The 16,168-nt window shown below is 30.8% G+C and overlaps 1 protein-coding gene across 2 annotated transcripts in view; it reads left to right on the top strand.

The window, feature by feature from the left end:
• LOC145259179 (inverted formin-2-like) overlaps window positions 1-14,825 on the top strand; it is a 62,755-nt gene extending 47,930 nt beyond the window's left edge. For both annotated transcript variants that reach the window (XM_080116939.1, XM_080116938.1), the window contains exons 12-17: window positions 2,168-2,349; window positions 3,885-4,005; window positions 4,593-4,757; window positions 6,088-6,196; window positions 8,800-9,066; window positions 14,102-14,825. In XM_080116939.1, the coding sequence (XP_079973065.1) occupies window positions 2,168-2,349; window positions 3,885-4,005; window positions 4,593-4,757; window positions 6,088-6,196; window positions 8,800-9,066; window positions 14,102-14,685 (1,428 nt within the window). In that variant the 3' untranslated portion in view covers window positions 14,686-14,825. The remainder of the gene's footprint in view (window positions 1-2,167; window positions 2,350-3,884; window positions 4,006-4,592; window positions 4,758-6,087; window positions 6,197-8,799; window positions 9,067-14,101) is intronic.
• The last annotated feature ends 1,343 nt before the right edge of the window (window positions 14,826-16,168 follow it).

Raw genomic sequence — 16,168 nt, forward strand, 5'->3', positions numbered from 1 at the left:
TCAGACTTTTCACAAGAAATTTTTCAAATATTTGTTCTGGTGTTTTTGTTTTCTTAATTTCATTCATCCAGAGGAAGTCTTGAAATAAAGATGAAATGTTGATGAACACATAACTCGGTTTGTTTCCTTTTTCTCATCATATATGTGTGTGTGTGTGTGTGTGTGTGTGTGTGTGTGTGTGTGTGTGTGTGTGTGTGTGTGTGTGTGTGTGTGTGTGCGTGCGTGCGTGTGTGTGTGTGTAAACAATAGAAAATTATATTCTAATGAGTATATCTCTATTCATTCTTAAAGAGATTCAATTCTTTACAGTCATTTTATTATCACTCAAAACAAAATACATGCTAAAATCATGTCAAATGTTTTTTTACAAAATTCACTTTAAAGCATTTCTATATGAAAGTTTACCAAATAAGAGTTACTGTTTACTTTAAAAAATCAGAACCATGTTTTAATATTGATAGAGTTAATAAAAATCGATTATATATAGTTAGTAAAAATCTATCATATATAAAAATATATAATAAAAGTAATATTGATAGAGTTAGTAAAAATCTATTATATATAGTTAGTAAAAATCTATTATATATAGTTAGAAAAAATCTATTATATATAGTTAGTAAAAATCTATCATATATAGTTAGTAAAAATCTATTATATATAGTTAGTAAAAATCTATTATATATAGTTAGTAAAAATCTATTATATATAGTTAATAAAAATTTATTATATATAGTTAGTAAAAATCTATTATATATAGTTAGTAAAAATCTATTATATATAGTTAGTAAAAATCTATTATATATAGTTAATACAAATTTATTATATATAATTAGTAAAAATCTATTATATATAATTAGTAAAAATCTATTATATATAGTTAATAAAAATTTATTATATATAGTTAGTAAAAATCTATTATAGTTAGTAAAAATCTATCATATATAGTTAGTAAAAATCTATTATATATAGTTAATACAAATTTATTATATATAGTTAGTAAAAATCTATTATATATAGTTAGTAAAAATCTATTATATATAGTTAATAAAAATTTATTATATATAGTTAGTAAAAATGTAATATATAGTTAGTAAAAATCTATTATATATAGTTAATAAAAATTTATTATATATAGTTAGTAAAAATCTATTATATATAGTTAGTAAAAATCTATTATATATAGTTAATAAAAATCTATTATATATAGTTAGTAAAAATCTATTAAATATAGTTAGTAAGAATTTATTATATATAGTTAGTAAAAATCTATTATATATAGTAAGTAAAAATCTATTATATATAGTTAGTAAAAATCTATTAAATATAGTTAGTAAAAATTTATTATATATAATTAGTAAAAATCTATTATATATAGTTAGTAAAAATTTATTATATATAGTTAGTAAAAATCTATTATATATAAAAATATATAATAAAATTAATATTGGTAGAGTTAGTAAAAATCTATTATATATAGTTAGTAAAATTCTATTATATATAGTTAGTAAAAATTTATTATATATAGTTAGTAAAAATATATTATATATAGTTAGTAAAAATTTATTATATATAGTTAGTAAAAATTTATTATACATAGTAAAAATTTATTATATATAGTTAGTAAAAATCTGTTATATATAGTTAGTAAAAATCTATTATATATAGTTAGTAAAAATATATTATATATAGTTAGTAAAAATATATTATATATAGTTAGTAAAAATCTATTATATAGAGTTAATAAAAATTTATTATATATAGTAAGTAAAAATATATTATATATAGTTAGTAAAAATCTATTGTATATAGTTAATAAAAATTTATTATATATAGTTAGTAAAAATCTATTATATATAGTGTGTAAACGTTTGTCAAGTCTTTAATACACCTGAATATCGCAGGTATTAAAAAGTAAACTGAGGAAAATCTGGCTTAAAAAAATATGAGAACTGATTAGACTGCATGCTATATGACGAATATTAACGTTTTGTATTGGATGACATGAAGAGCAGGTGTTAGTCTGATATTGTTCGCCCCAGCATCCAGGCTGCTCACAGCAACTTAAATACCAAAGAATGATGATGGGGATGAGGAGGAATTCTATGAAGTGGCATGATTGCCACAGTACTAATCTGATTTTGAATAATCATTTTCTTGTTTTGTTTAGGGTTCTTGTTATGGTGATGCTTGCGGCTTCAAGTTATCCAGTCTATCTACTTTAGAAGAAATGAAGACCTCTACGCTGGCCAATCAGAGTCTACTTCACCATCTGGTTCAAATGGTGGAAGAAAATGATCGAGAAGTTCTAATGTTCACAGCTGAAACTGACACACTAGAAAAAGCTTCAGGGTTAGTTAATTGCTCCAAATAGTTGCCAGTATTTCATACTCAGTCTCTGCTGTACATTAGTAGGACTACCCGATGTTACTTAGGCCAACCTATTTTTATTAAAACTTCTAACTCTCTCTATACATTTCTCTATCTTTCTCTCCCCAACTTCCTTTTTCTCATCTGCCCAGCTTATTCCTCTCTAGTTGAATACACATGCACAAATACAATTTGCTTTATATAATATGAAGGTTGTTCCAAAAGTAAGCCTCCTATTTTTTAACTCAAAAACTAAAATGTTGAGGGACTACGAAAACAGGAGTGGTATCATTAAAACGAGCAACCTTTTATGCTCCAAAGTTTATATAAATAGATATGTCTGCATCTACACAGATCATGAATGCATATATTAGAACTCAAAAACTAACACGAATTGCAAACTTGTCTTTGTTTTGAGATGAAGATTGATAACACTTATATTCTTTACGATAAGTAAGAGTATTCTGGAGATTGAAGATTCAATCCTCAGTACTGGTGATATTAAAAATATAATATAGAATTACTTAAGACTTCTACCCGGTCATGGCTGATAAAATGAGAGCAAGCTACTCCTGTGGGTTAAATAAAGGTTTCTGTTAGAAAGATTTCTGAATTTGATATAAAACAAGTTCAACACAATGCACCTGAAGAGGGTCGAAGGTTACATCACCTAAAAACTTGTGAGAATAACATTCAAGATGAAAATGATAGCTTGAATAATTTCTATTACTTAGAAGTATTACTTCTAAAAGTTGCGTTTGTAATTTATGGATGTCTGATACAAATGCTGACCCCCCCCCTCCTCCTTTAATATTAGATCTCACGTAAAGGTTTACATAATTGTACTCACGGATAAACAAACATACACCACAAATATCGTATAGATTTGCATGCTTACTTATATAATTTATTTATTTTTATTGTTTTGTTAAATAGAAAATATCAACTTCATTATGTAATTATTCTGAAATATTCTGAAATTATCAACTGTAAACTTTTGTTAATCCCCAAATATTCCCCAATAATATTTTAGGATAGTTTTTTTTTTTTTATATAATACTTTTCAACAGTTTTTAATAAATAATCAAATCAAACTGTTTTTATAATTGAAACTTTTTTAATTTTAAAAATATTTTTTAATAATCAAATCAAACGTTTTCATAATTGGATTTTGTTTTTATTTTTAATTTTTAAATAATTTTAAATAAATAATCAAATCAAACTTTTCTTTATAATTGGAATGTTTTTTTTAAATTTTAAAATTAATTTTTCATCATTAATTATTAACCAAATATAATAATATTACAATTATTAACAAATAATGAATTCAGACTAATTTTTATAAATGATAAAAATTCAAATGTTTCCCAAAACTATACTATATAACCTAAAAATAATCTAAAATAATTGGGATTGCGGGGGTCACAGATTTGCAATTTCTGATTTCAGACATAGTGGCCATGATAAAGTGAATACATTTTATTTATAAGTTTCTTTTCATTGCAAAATTTTCCCAGGTGTCGCATTGATGATATCCGTAGCGAGATAAACAGTATGAACGACGACCTAAAGCATTTTCTTCAAGACTTGACAGCGGCCAGTCTAAGTGTCACACACATGTTTGATCTTTTTATTGAGGTAAGTGTTGTGGTGAAAAAGACCGGGGCTGCATGTAAAGACTCGATGTAATAATAAATAATACAATTTTGCCAGAGAAAAGTACACTATGTAATAAAGTTCCAGTAAAAAGCTTCTTTTTGTTTTTTGTTTTTTTACCCCAAGCAAGACATATTGCCACTTGGATATAAGAGGCTAGCTACTATTTAGGATCATATCTAACTGGGGGCTATTGGGAGATGAGCAGTGAAATGTCTGTTCACATAAGATTTAAACTTCTGCATGTCAGTACAGAAGTAAGAAACAGGGAGAGAATTTCGAAGTCTAACAGTTTGAAGGAAGAAACTAGAAGAATAGAAGACTTTCCGGCATCTAGGGTTCTCAACAGTGAAGGGGTGGGATTTTGCTGCTTGTCAGGTTAGTTGGTAGTACTAAATAGTTTCAAATTTAAATTTTAAAATTTCAAAATGTCATAAAGTAACAGATGGATTAAACTACAAATAAAAAATGTCTTAAAATAAAAAAAACATAAAATACCAAAAATGTTGTTGAATTATACATATATATTATATTCTATTTAAACCAAAAAATATTTTCTATTTATTCAGGATGTTAAACAGCATTTTAATGACCTGTTATCGCGGCTTGGTGTCCTTCGAGCACTTTCACAACAAGTTGCCGAATATTTTTGCGAACGAGTGGACGACTTCAATCTTCAGGCTTGCCTCGAAGAATTGTGCAACTTCTATAAAAATGTCAGCAGATGTCGAACCGTAAGTAACTAAATTTGATTCTGATTGAATAAAACGACTTCATGTGCAGATCATTTGTTTTCAAAGAATATGAAATCTGACAAGCAAAATTGTCTGTTCCAAACAAAATTACAGGGTGAAGCGATAAAGTTGTCGTCTAAAGAAAACAATACTAATGCTTTTTCTTAAAACTTTTATTGAAAAAAATCAATTCAAGTAACCTGATTATGTAGTAGAGCTGATATCTATTCAATGTAGTCACTTTCAGTCTCGATCACTGCCTCGATACAGGCCCAGAACTGGGAGCATGCCTTTTCTACGGGTGCCGGTGGGAGCTCAGTATATACTTGGCGGATGGCAGCGATCAGACTGGCTTCGATGTTGTGGGAGGTCATATTGGTGATGTTCTCGATGTATGACCAAATGAAGTAGTTCAGCGGGTTCAGGTCGGGGGAGGAGGGGTGGCAGTGACAGAAGGGTACAAAGTTGTATCACTCCTCCTGAAGCCAAGCCTGGGTCTCTTTGGAGTTGTGGGCTGGTGCAAAGTCTTGCTGCCACACCCAGGTTCTGCCAGCAGCTACCTGATTGCACCAGGGGATCACCACACTTTTCAGTACATCCAGATACACTTTGGTGTTGATTTTCAAGTCAACTTCAAAGATGTGAGGTGGCATGATGTGGCCCTCACTTGAAACCACACCAAAGACCATAACCGTGGCCAGAAACTTTGTTTTCATCACCCTGGGCACATCCCTGTTATCTGTGGCAATCCAGCAATGCATTTTGAGGGTGCTGGCAATGGTCTTGTTGTCATAACTTGGATTGGTAAAGAGCATAAGTTGTACAGTGGCGCATCTCTGATCTCGCTTATTGAACATTGTGTCATTTTCAGACAGGATAGAAGGCTCCTATCGCTCTTGGGATTTGTGCACCAACTAGTAGATGGTCTGTAACAAAAAAGAAAACCAGTTTTCATCAAACAGAAATGGAATGAATCATGTCTTTTCTAGGGCCACAATTTTATCGTTTCACTCTGTACTTATCTAGGAACTTAGTTGTCGCAAACCATAAGGTGCATTCTATGGGCAATGGGAACTTGTTGTCTCCATTGCCGTTCTTTTGCTATGAATCCTGGTTATGACATTAAAAGACATTCTGTGATGAAACGCCATTTGAAAGATTGCAAGGAATGTGGAGTTATCATTGCTCCCAGGTCCACTTTGACCTGGAATGGTAATATCTGTTAGGGCATCTGGTGCTACCAAATCAGGTTGTGAAGTTACTGGCTTCCTAACGATAAATGTTAACAGTAAAATTCAACATTGTATTTTTATTTTTTTTTTATTTTTAGGAAAATTTCATATTTAAAAAACAACATAAATTGTCCCAAATAAGGAAGAAACAGTTCAAAGGTCACCTGAAGAAACAAAAATTAGCACTTCAATTTGGACAAGAAGCTGGTACGTAAAGATTTTTACCTCAGAAATTATAACTTTAATTATTAGTTTTTCAGATGAGGGTGAATTATTCATATTATTTGTATTCTTTGGAAACATTGTGAAAAAAACACTCAAGATGAGAACAATAGCCTGCAGAATCCAAATACTATAATTGATGATTACTACGGACTTGAATTTTCATTAAAAACAAGTTCCTAGTGTTGAATGTCCATCTCTGAGATACCAACACCTCTAAAGTCACCTGCAGTTGCACTAGACAAAATACATCCATTTGCTAAATGAACAATACCTAACTAAAAATCACATCTCATAGGAAAATGGGGGAAGAACCTTATATCTTACTCTATCTTCATCTAAACCAGTAATTAATTGTCAGTAATTAATTGATACTGTGATCAAACATGTGAGTTTGCATCAAAATCAGACATTTTGAACGAAAATATTTTATGGAATGATGCACATTAAAAAAAAATCTGTTATCTGTCATAAACATAGAGGGAGATACTAAAATAATTAAAATTCTGAATGTAATTGCTAACAAGACTAATAGTGAATTATTTCTCTTTCTATGTGATATTTTTAAATGTATTTAAAAATAAGTTTAAACAAAGGGTTATCGTTTTGAGCTGTGTTGTGCAGTATGAGAATACAAACATCTTTTGGTCAGTTAAGAGCAATATGGAACTGAATGTGTTAATGAACAAAATCTAAAGTTACTGTTACGCGCTATTTTACCATGCCCACATCTCCCTCCCCGGGTTATCCAGACGAATTCTGTTAACAAGATCCCACAAGGCCATTAGGTCAGACAGGCTGCTTTCATACCTCTCCGACCCTCTATCACCCCGACCTTATCTTCGGGTCCAGAATGGCATTTTAGTCTCGATTTACCACGACCCGGTCCCAACGCGCTGATAGGAACACCTCCACCTACCTAAAAAAGGAAACCCTGTCCAAAGCGATATTGGGCGCGTAAACAGCCAAAATCCCAAACTTACCGCTTTTAACGGCAACATCGACCACGACCAGCCTTCTATGAGCGTCCACGTGAACTACAGTAATTTTTTTTTTTTTTCAACCCAAATGTTATATATTGTTGAACAATATATATATATATATATATATATATATATATATATATATATATATAGTTCAAGTATATATTTCAACCCAAATGTTATATCTTGTCGAACTTGGAAATCTGCACACAATTTCGAAAGTATCCCTTTATTTAATTCACAGAGGTAGCATGCTCTTGATCCGTTAGCTGCCCATGACTGGGTAGAAATCCTAAGTAATTCACAATTGTATTTTGAGTATTGCCCACACTGAGGATTGAACCTTCAACCTCCAAAAGAGTGTAACTTACTATTGAATTTCATCAACTACTCTATCCACTGCACCATGGATCCTTGTGGACAAGAATTCGACAAAATACACGTGAAGAAAGTCAGAGATTACATCAACTGAAATGTTGTGAAAATGACACTCAAGATGAGAACAGTAGTCTGAAGAATCCAAATAATACGAATAACCAATCCTCATCTAAAAAATTTAGAACTGTAAAATCTAAAATATTCAATTTTTTTAACTGATGAAATAAAACGTTATGAAGCAGGGTTGCAAAGTCAGAAGGTTTCATTCCAACTCTTGAATTTTAAAGTATTCAACTCTGACTCCAGGAACAAAATGTTTTACGAGTTCTGATATGATACTTCATCTTTTCTGTCTTTGATCATCGACAAAGAAATCCTTCTCGACTTATGCACTTTTTATTTTTGTCTCAATCCAGAGTGCCCTTTTTGGCAAGCTGGATTTTTCTCCACATTAAATACCAGCCTTGTGTCTAACTGTGTCCTCGTGGATAGGCACAGAAATAGGAGCATCAAATCCTTATTTTAAAACCTTCCAGTTTATTGATTCTTTAGAAATAAAACAAATCCAAGACCCAACTCCCGACCTTCTTAACTCCCTAACCCTAACCTCTACCCCCGACTCTGCAGTCTTGCTCGTCTGTAGTCCAAATGAATCAGATCCTGATGCCTGAAATTTACTCTGAATAAGTTTGATTACCCCTGTTATATATTGGGACCCTATGCCGGTAAATACACATTGCCCGTGTGTCGCTATCATTAAGACTAAGTTGGAAAAACAAATTAAGAAAGTTAAGTAAAAAATAATTTATGTGGTCTCTCTTCCAAAGAGTAAAGTCTCTGAATGAAACCTTTGAAACCTCCGCAAGTCTCCATTGCATTTTTATATATACTTAGATTCAACTTAAGTTAAACCGAAGATTACAATTATGAGATGATCACATCAAACGCATGAAAAAGTAATGATCAAAAGAATGGAAGACCAGCAACCGTGCATAAGACACTTCATTTGATTTATTTGGTTATTTGATCGCTCACGGGCAAAAACATGCATGTGGAAAAGTATGCATTTATGAAAAGACCAAGTGCAAACGTTTGTTCAACATTAAAATGTTGGACTTTGATTCTTTTTTATTTCTTATATTACATACTTCCAGATTTGACTCTGAAAATGTGTATTTTAAGTACTTCTAGATTTTTTGGTTTTAATTTCAAATTCTTTGGTGACAGGTGCCTGTTCTTCAGCGATAGAAAAACAACAAGGTGCTCTTGACAAGATTCTGATGGAAATTCATGGCGGCAACTTCTGTGAATTAAAGAACAAACTTGAACATCTTGTCAGCACTCCAGCCCGTGAAATGAAAGAAAAGCATGACCTCGAATTTAGTCGTATCAGCTTGGCTGGAAGTCAATTAAAGCTGCCTGAGATGTCATATGGAGATTTAGATGAAACTCTGACAGAGATAAAGGCACTTAAAGAGAAACTAGAAATCCCAGGTAATTTTAATCATATTGTTCTTTCCACTAACTCTGCGGACTATCCACTTATCAGATTAAATATGTTTTTAACTCTTTTTCAACATGTTTTTACATCTTTTATTAACTGTTTGCTCTTTATATATATATTTCCTTGGATTTTACTTGTGCAAATGGAAATTCAATTAACTTTCTTGAAGTTATACATTTGGATTTTACCGTCACTGGATTATTTATCTTCCACCAGACTATCCATTCATGTGTAATCACCTTTTTCTTCACCATATTCCCTCTGCTTCACTTTTTTTGTTTTCAAGTAAGATCTTTGACTTACTTGTTGTTTCATCAAATACTTTTGCATGCAAAATCCGATCCCGCATTTTGCTAATTCCTACCCTCTGATGAGAAGGAAAGTATTTCTTCGAAACTCCGCAGATTAAGGACTATCCACTTATCTAGTGTTTCCTTTTCAGATTAAATATGTTTTTAACTCATTTCAAAGTGTTTTTTAACATGTTTTATTAACTGTTTGCTCGTATTATAAGCTCTATTTCCTATTTGGTTTTATCGAGCTTTTACATCTAGCTGAGATAACTTTATAAATATTAATTCTTTAATATTTATAATATACTTTAATTTTACCATCTTGGATCATTTTGGTAAATTTAATTGTAATTTTTATTTTATATATATATATATATATATATATATATATATATATATATAAAATAAAAATTACAATTAAATGTAAGATGTGAATTCTCTGCTTTTTGATCAAAATTCACTTTTTTTTTTAATAAGGAAATGCTGATTTCTGCTAAATTGTTATTTTTTACTTATTTTATTTTTTATTTTTTACTATTTGACGGGATTTTGTTTCTCTTTTTCTCACTTTATCTTTCTTTCTCTTTTCTTATTTTTTATCTTCTTCCTATCTCTCCATCTTGTCGTGCCTTGCCTTACTTTTCCTTCTCATGATAGTTCTCTCTGAAAACTGAATTTTGCTATGAAGGCTAAAACTTTGGATGATTCCTGAAGCGATAAGAGAGTTAGATGACTTTTGGTTCATCAAAAAATTATTTCCAGTTTCCCCACCTCCATTACCACATGTGCACTCAGTGTTTTTCTCTTAATTTTGGCTTTTTTTTTTTTTTTTTTTACTTTAAACTGCCTCTTAATTGTGCCGTACTCTTTCTCCACACACATATAGAACCGTGATGACCCCTTCCACATGTACATATCAGGAATTAATAAAACTTTCTTTTTTTTTTTTGACATTTTCCTACTTACATCCCTTGTAAGCTTTTTGAGGGCAACTACACTATAATAGCAAAATTTAGAAAATTAAAAAACTGATTAAAAAAGAAGACAATGGTATCTACTTAATTTGCATGTCAGAAGTACTTAAATATTACTGCATTATTTTTAAAGATAAAAAAAAACAAAAAAAACGACACTCTTTTCACTCTTATGGCAGTTCTCGCTGAAAACTGAAAATGTTAAAATTTGAAATAATTCATGAAGTGAGTAGGGGAATTAGATGACTCTTGTTTCATCAAAGAATGACTTCCTGTTGCCTTCCCCCATGTGTTGTTTTTTCTCTTAATTTGGATTTACTTAATTGGATTTTTTTACAAAAAGAGTTGTTATTTGTTTGCATAGCCATGTTCACTCACATGCATGCACAGTGAGAGGAGACCACAGGTTGGGATATTCATCTTGATTCCAGCTTTTGTTGCCACAGTTACTTAAATTCCAATGTTCTTGTTCAGAAAAATCTGTATGATGCACACATCTCTGGCATAGCGAAAATCTTATATTCCCCAAATCACGTAAATTGAACAAGTAGTTTTATAAAGAAAATCATTTTGAAGTGATTAATTGGAATTCGTCGACATTACAACATAAATCTAGTCTCAATTATTGTTGTGTTATTTTTATTTATTTTTTTTTTTTTCAAATGGCGGGTGAGTCAGTACATTATACAGATTTCTCTTTATTTTTGTTTTATAATATAAAAAGAATTCTGGTCAAGAACCTATTCCTGATGCAAGGTGTTTGGAAAATCAATGGCATAATATCAGATTATGTTCTACATGTGTAAATAGAGAAAAAGGTTGTATAAAAATAAGTGTGGCCATTGAAACAAATACTAAGCAGCATTCTTTATTGTAAATATCAAACATGCACGTGTGTGTGCGATAGTACAATGTTATTTCTATGTATGGGATTAGATAAATCCCTGTGAAAAGATCCAAGGTAAAATAAGCCTGGACCTGGTGTTGCTACATATATATAAAAAAAAACATGAACAAAATGACATCAAACAAATATAAAGGCCGTGGGGCTCAAAAGAATCATGATTGTCATAAAGCTTCTTTGATAGCCAATGTTAGCCCTTATCTCGGGTAATAAAATACAACAGACCACATACAAATATGATCAATACAAACCAAAGACCAAACAGGGGAAGAAATGGACCACAAGAGTGCTATTACATAAGCAACACCCATAGAGGCTCTTTTACACATAGAGGAGTGATCGATTGGACAGGTAGGAAGTAAGGAATGAAAAGAAAGTATAATGAAACAAAAGAAGATGTGTGTGCAAGAGTAGGAGGTAAGCATATATGTGAAATACTTGCGTTATTTGCCTGCTTTCCAGCTGACTACAATATGGTTGTCTTCAAGTCCAATGTAAACAAGTTCTTGATGAGCCGTTCCCTTCAGTAATCCAATTTATCAAATTTACACTACTATGATATTGTCCCATTGACTACTGTACACTCTTTAACCCTTATCCTTGAGTGGCCTCTGGGCCTTGATAAGTGGTGACTCCTATGTAAAAAAAAAAAGTCATTTTTTCCTACCACTTATGTTTGTATGCATAAATATTTTGCCTTTCCTGTAACATACTTTTATTTTGAGAAAGCTTGAATAAATTCTTAAGGCAAAATACTGAGCTCTTCATTTGATCAAATAATGTAATAACCAGTTTATTTCAATTTCATTGGCGTAGGGTCCCTAATATGTGTAACACACATTTTAATGATTTTGTTTTGGAAGTTTTTAGATGAGGATTTATAATGTGGATTGTCTGCATAACTATTCTCATCTTGATTGGAAAATTTTTGTGTCAAACTCGGAAACCTAAATTTTGAACTGAGCGCTCCATAAAGATATTCAAATTCAAAAGATGCACCAGAAAAAAGTTACGCAGTTACGTTAATCGAAACATTGTGAAAATAACAACCAAAGTGAGAATAGTAGTCCAAAACCGACCTCGTGTCTAACTTTGCCCTCATGTGGAGTCAAGTAAATAAGAATATCCATTGTTTATTGGGTTCTTGTCTAGTATTCCCCCATAATAAAAAAACAAAAATAAAAAAAATTGTATGATATACATACCTTTGATGAAATGAAAATATCATATTCCAAAAATCATATAAACTGATCGAATAGTTTTATTTTTCAAAGAAAATTATATTTTACTAGCGGGACCTGTGGAAATTCCACAGTGGACTCTTTCATATGTAGTATATTGAGGTTGGCATTTTTGTAGATGTTCAGCATAAATGGAGACACCCTGATATTATTATAGTTCTTTTGTTAAAACTGCAAAAGTATTTATCTAAGCTAGCAGGGATGCCCGGCATAGCCTAGTCGTAAAATATGCTTAAATATGATATTTTAATTTATGCAGATTTCGAATATATTACTATAAGAGTCAATTTTCGATCCATTCTTATATATTATAAACCTGTGATTTCCAAAATAAAAATATATCCATATGGCTTGTGTGCATCAGCTTGAATCGAAACCGAAACCAAAATTTATGATGAAAAAAAGAATGTATGCATATATAACTTGTGTTCTTTCAGCTATAATCAAAACTTAAACCAAAACTGATGAAGAATTCTTGGTAAAATTATGTATTACAAGAAATGGAAAGGCATAAAAATAAAACGACAGACATTCGGAAGAAAAAAAAATAAATGTGATACAGAAAAGAACACACACTAATATAAAGATTAAAACATTTTATGTACCAAAAACAGTTTGTCATGAAACTATTTTAGTTAAAACAATGTTGTAATAAAAATAATTTATTTAGAAAAAGGAACGGTCATTTAATATATAGATATATTTTTAGAGTTAATGTTTTTATAAAAATATTTTATGTACAAAACCAGTTTTGTTTCGCTAATAACGTGTGGCTAAGTTCGAGGTTTCATAACATATGCATCTGGGCTTTGTTTACATGTTACAGCAATTAGTAGTAGTAGCAAATATATTTTTAATTAACAAAGACATCAGCATTCTCTCTCTCTCTCTCTCTCTCTCTCTCTCTCTCTCTCTCTCTCTCTCTCTCTCTCTCTCAATAAACAAATGTAAAGAAAAATAAAAAATGAAAAAAACAAATAAATGCTCAATTTTTGTCCCCGACGCCCAAGAAAGTTGTGTTATCGTTTTTTATTACGGAATAACTTAAAATCAATTATTTCTTAACAACGTTTGAAAGATAAAACCTTAAATTTTATAGAATTAAAAACACATATAGCGGTGAGAACACGCTATTCGAATGCTGCCTTGAGCATTCGTAAATGTGCATTCTGTAATTAATGTATATTCTGGAATTAAATCTCAACCAATCAAATTTGCCGGAAAGCGTGACACACAAAAGAACACACACGCTATCGTATTAATATAGAGATGAAAACTAAAGAACGTCTGTCTTGTCAGCTATTCTGAAAAAAATAAAAATCTAAAAGAACAAGGGAGATAATTCAACAATAATTCAAAACTTGCAAGATTTATGTTGTAAGGACTACGAATTCCTATTAATCGTTTAAAGATGATTTTCTTTATAAAAAACTGCTTAATCAATTTATGCAAGTTTTTTGAATATGACATTTTGGTTTTGTCATGGGTACATAAATCATTCTCATTTTTATTTATTTTTCTTTCTCAATATAGGGTGAAATCTGGACAAGAACCCTTTATTGCTTTAAATATTGTTTTAAATATCTAACTACAAAACTTGCCATCTTTTGCAGACAATCCACTGTTTGAAGACGGCTCCTCTACTTTACCCCATTCTAAGAAGCCGCGGACTAAGAAAGAATCGCAGAAACCCATACGCAAAACCCACGGTCGTAGTAGAAGTGACCTGACATCTTCCATTCTGCGCGCTGAGGATCAATGGGATAAATACAACCAAATCTGCCAGCTGGAACAGGGAGAGATTTTACGTGCCCCTCTTGCTCGGCCCGAGAGTTCATTTACTGTTGCTAGTCTTCAGCTTGAGAACCAGGGTCACATTCTCACGCAAGAAGAATTCTGTTCAATTCAGAAAGCTCCTCCTTTAACTCAACAAAATCTAGAGAAACCAAAAAAGTCTGAGAGGAGGTCGTCATTTGGGAACTTCATTAGTCGTTTGTCAAAAGCCGTCCTCAAACCTCGAAATACAATAACAAACCGTCCAAGCCAAGGATCCAACAGATTATCTTTGGAGAAGGAAAAAGTGCAGAAACAAGGATCAGATAAAGAGAATGCACCACTAAAGGAGAATGTCGGATGTCACACAGCTGGTAAACGTCTTCGATTTAGAAACCGGAAGCATCCAACCGTTCAAGAGTAAAATCAGAAACGGTAAAAAATATATTGCAAAAACTTTTAAGGAATTTCCACATTTTTGGTAATTCATTGGTGATTTTTTTTTTTTTTAAATTATTTAAAAAATATTTTGTTTGCATTTTATTTTTTTTTTCTTTTATAGTTTTGCTGGGATTAGATTTATTAATCTCTAATTCTTTTATAGTTTTGCTGGGATTAGATTTATTAATCTCTAATTCTCTCCATATTGATGACTAAGGCTGTGACAGCAGAATATTCTTTTGACTCTTGAGTATATATCCGACTCAGTTAGACACACTTCAACCAAGAACCACATCCGTCTATATAAATACATATAAGATATTAACAGATATATACTCAAGAGTAAAAACAATAAAAAGAATATGCTGTTGTCACATCCCTAGTGATGACACACTTTTTAAATTTGTCTAATTTTTATCTAAAATTTTCATGCATATTTTTCATAATTAGATTTGTACTACTCAAACTTTAATTTTACTTTCTGTTTAATTCAACTCATAATTCAATATGATCACAGCTTTCTTTAATTATTTTTTTTTTTTTTCATACTTTTTTTAATAAGTTGATGCAAACAATTTTTAACTTAATTTAATCTTCACGTTTTTACAACTATTGTTTTAGTACTTTTTTATAAGTTTATAATAAACACTTATGTTTTGGAATATTTTAGATAGGGATTGATAATTTTTATTTGGACTGCTGTTCTCATCTTGAATATTATTCTCACAATGTTTCTGTTGATGTAACTTTTTACCTTCTTCAGGTGTGTTTCATCAAACTCTGGAATTTTTATGGGTTCAGTTTTAAATATCATACATATTCTTGAATTTAACATAAAGATTTCTGAGTTCAACAAAAAAAGATGGACCAGAAAACGGTGGTCCAAATCATACAATCTAATTTTTATCTAATTTTTCATAATTTTTTTTTTATTATTAGAACTGATGTTTTTTTTATATATTTTTTCACAAACTTCAATTTAAATTTTTGTTCAATTCAATATGGCTTCTCTTTTCTATAATTATTAGCTGATTTTATACAAGACAAATTTTAATATGGCTGACATTTGTACTAACACCAGTATTAGCCTCCAATTTTCACAATCTGTAATTGCTGCTAGAATAACAAAATCAGATGTTGTGGAACAGTCGGGAGTGGCTGTTTTTTACTACTTTTATCCATCCACTTGAACATAAAGGACTACTATTTGGGACCATATCTACAGGGACACTATGTGGGGAGTTGAACAGTGAGATGTCTGTTCATATTTCTGCAGATCAGTACAGTTAGAGAAGAAAGAAACTGGGAGGAAATTCCAAAGTCTAGCACTCTAAGGGAAGAAACTATAACTCTTAAGAACAAGACCTTGCCTAGCTTCCTTATTTTATCGAAAGTAATAATGTGTTGCCATATCTGATGAAATATTTACAAGAATTTGCTATACATATTAATATTATATGCTAGTA

Source organism: Euprymna scolopes, chromosome 34 (assembly GCF_053919585.1).
Source record: "Euprymna scolopes isolate OS-2025 chromosome 34, ASM5391958v1, whole genome shotgun sequence".
Classification (NCBI taxonomy): Eukaryota; Metazoa; Mollusca; class Cephalopoda; order Sepiida; family Sepiolidae; genus Euprymna; species Euprymna scolopes.